The following is a 2,610-nucleotide window of genomic DNA, read 5'->3' as shown; positions in this document are numbered from 1 at the left end:
ACGACGTACCTGTCTGTAAAGCACCCTGAGTCGAGGTATGAAATATTGACTTCGCACCCAAATGATAATCGTCTCATGCATTAGATGATGAAGGTTTTCATGTATCCACCGCACTATAAGGAAGGTTATATGGTGAGAATTAGGTAAAATTATAACGTCGCTGTGGTTATTTAGATGCCTCGCATGGCCTCTGCTCCTAATTATTCCTTCTGAGTCCAAGTAAATATTTAAGGAATATAGTTTGCTGGACTTCTCGATGGTCTTACCGCGTTGTAGGTAACTAATCTCTTCACTAAATTCGGTACTCTGTGCGTATTTCACCAGGAAACTTTGGGCTCGTTTCGTATCCTCGAAGTCTATCGTGATCTTTTTAGACCTAGCGCCTCTTATCAGTGATTGCAGCCTGTTCACATATAACGCAAATGTGGCCACGGCTCGGTATAAACGTTTCCAGTTGGAGAAGTATTCGGCGTTGACTGTAATTTTTTGCAACTGCAGCCCGTCGATACGCAAAACGAAATTTCTGAGCTCTGGAACTTTAATCGTATTAACACTCATTTCGTCACACTGCGGCCATGCTTTTTGGTCCAAAACTAAGAAGTCCGGGCCAGTGAACCAGAGCCGGTAGTTTGATCGCGTTGTAAATTTGGTGGCTACGTCGGCGGGGTTAGCTTTCGATGGAACCCAACGCCACTGGTTGACATTCGAAGCTTCCAGGATTTCGCCCACTCGGTGCATAACGAATTGGTGGAAGCGTTTTGGATCCATACGAATCCAACGCAGTACGGTTATGGAATCCGTCCACCAATGCTTCGACTTAATAGGGATTCGCTGCACACTCGTTACCATATCGGCCAGCCTTGTGCCGATCACGGCTGCTTGAAACTCAAGCCTTGGGATAGAGAGTGGTTTCAATGGCGCAACTTTCGTTTTCGCGGCTACAAGGGAAACCGTTACATCGTCATCTCTCTTAACCCGCAGATAGCAGACTGCTGCGTAGCCGCCCTCCCCCGCGTCCACGAAAGTATGGAGTTGGACGTCTTGTGCATCTCGCAATAATGGAGAAAAACATCTGGATATATCGACGTCACGTATAAGCTGCATTACGTTTTTCCATTGACACCATTTGTTGTTTAGATCGTCGCGCAACGGCTCGTCCCAAGCGATTCCGGCGCGCCATACTTCTTGCAGTATAATTTTTAGGCCTATGGTATAGCAGCTTACGAATCCAAGTGGGTCGAAGATTGACATAAGTACTTGCAGAATCTCCCTTTTTGTTGGTATGAGTGATTCATTGACAACGTCTCGGCGAAGCTTCGTGAACCTGCAAATATACTTAAAACTGTCATTAAGGGGGTCCCAAGACATACTTAGGACCTTCGTCGCCGAGCCCCATTCTTTAGTTTTCGCGGTAGTAATTGGGTCTTCCTCTAGCTTTTCGAGTACGGACGTCAAGTTTGAAGACCAACCACGTATTTGGAAGACTGCAGCAGCGTGGATTTGTTTTATTTGGTTTGCTAGTTCCAGAGCAGATTTTTCGTCATCTGCACTTTCGATCAGGTCGTCCACATAATGACTTTTCTTAATTGGCTCAACTGCCCGAGGGAACTGGTCTTTGAAGTCGTCTGCATTTTTGTCGCGTATAAAGAGTGCGATACAAGGCGCACAATTTAGCCCAAACGTCATAGCGCGCATGACGTAAATGCTTGGATACCGAGCTTGGTCGCCTTCATCGTACCACAAGAAGCTCTGCGCGTGCATGTCGCCTTCTCGTATGTTAACACGATGAAACATTTCGGCGATAACGCCGCATACACCACCCTTGCCTACTTTAAATGCCAATAGAATATTCACTAGGGAGTTTAGCAAATCTGGGCCGCTGAGAAGAAAGTCGTTAAGTGATGACTTTCCGGTAACCTCTTATTTGGGTCGCGCCATAAAAGACCGATCTCGTAGTGGCCGTCAACTTTTCAGCAAGTGTCGTTCAACATACTGACAGCTTTCTCGTCGTCCTGTGATAGCAGCTGCGTCGGTTTGGGGCATTCCATAGCGAAAAACTCTTTCACAGTTCCATGTAGCTCGTCATATTGTTTTTGGCAATCACACGTGTGAATGTTCAATCGGTGCTGTATCGTACGACTCGCCTGACATCCTTGCAGCGTCCAACCAAAACGCATTTTTGAAGCTATAGGCTGGAATCATAACCCCTGTTTAATTTTTGGTGGCACTGCTAATTTCCAATTATCGACTCCAATCGACAAGGACGGTTTTATATTATTGTATGACGCAATCGACAACCCGGTCAAATATGGGTACTTCTCGCACAGGGTGGACGCTTCAATTGATTGTGTAGGCAGGGCAAGACCATTGACAGTATGTACGTCCCTTAACGAATATTTCTGTGCGTTAGTGATACTTGAGACTTTGATAGTGGCTTTGTCGGAATCTTCCTCAATGCGCTTGGTGCTTCCGGTCCACCGCAAGCATAGGGGTTCGTGTTCACCCTTAACCTGTAGTTCGTCCAACACCGTCTTCTCGATTAGCGTAACAGAGGACCCTTCGTCTAAGAATGCGTATATATTAATTGTTTTGTTATTTGAGTGAATGCGG

The 2,610-nt window shown here is 46.0% G+C and overlaps 1 protein-coding gene across 1 annotated transcript; it reads right to left on the bottom strand.

Moving 5' to 3' along the window:
• Positions 1 to 266: 266 nt before the first annotated feature.
• On the bottom strand, positions 267 to 2,177 carry LOC108372336 (uncharacterized; the record flags this gene model as incomplete). Its single annotated transcript, XM_017628000.1, has 2 exons — positions 1,994 to 2,177; positions 267 to 1,829 (listed from the first exon to the last, which is right to left on the bottom strand). Coding segments are annotated over exons 1-2 (1,747 nt in total), but the record flags the coding sequence as incomplete, so codon positions are not given.
• Between the last annotated feature and the right edge of the window lie 433 nt (positions 2,178 to 2,610).

Source organism: Rhagoletis zephyria, unplaced genomic scaffold, assembly GCF_001687245.7.
Source record: "Rhagoletis zephyria isolate East Lansing unplaced genomic scaffold, Rhagoletis_zephyria_1.1 Rzeph_scaffold_00074, whole genome shotgun sequence".
Taxonomy (NCBI): domain Eukaryota; kingdom Metazoa; phylum Arthropoda; class Insecta; order Diptera; family Tephritidae; genus Rhagoletis; species Rhagoletis zephyria.
This window is presented reverse-complemented; position numbering and strand designations above follow the sequence as displayed.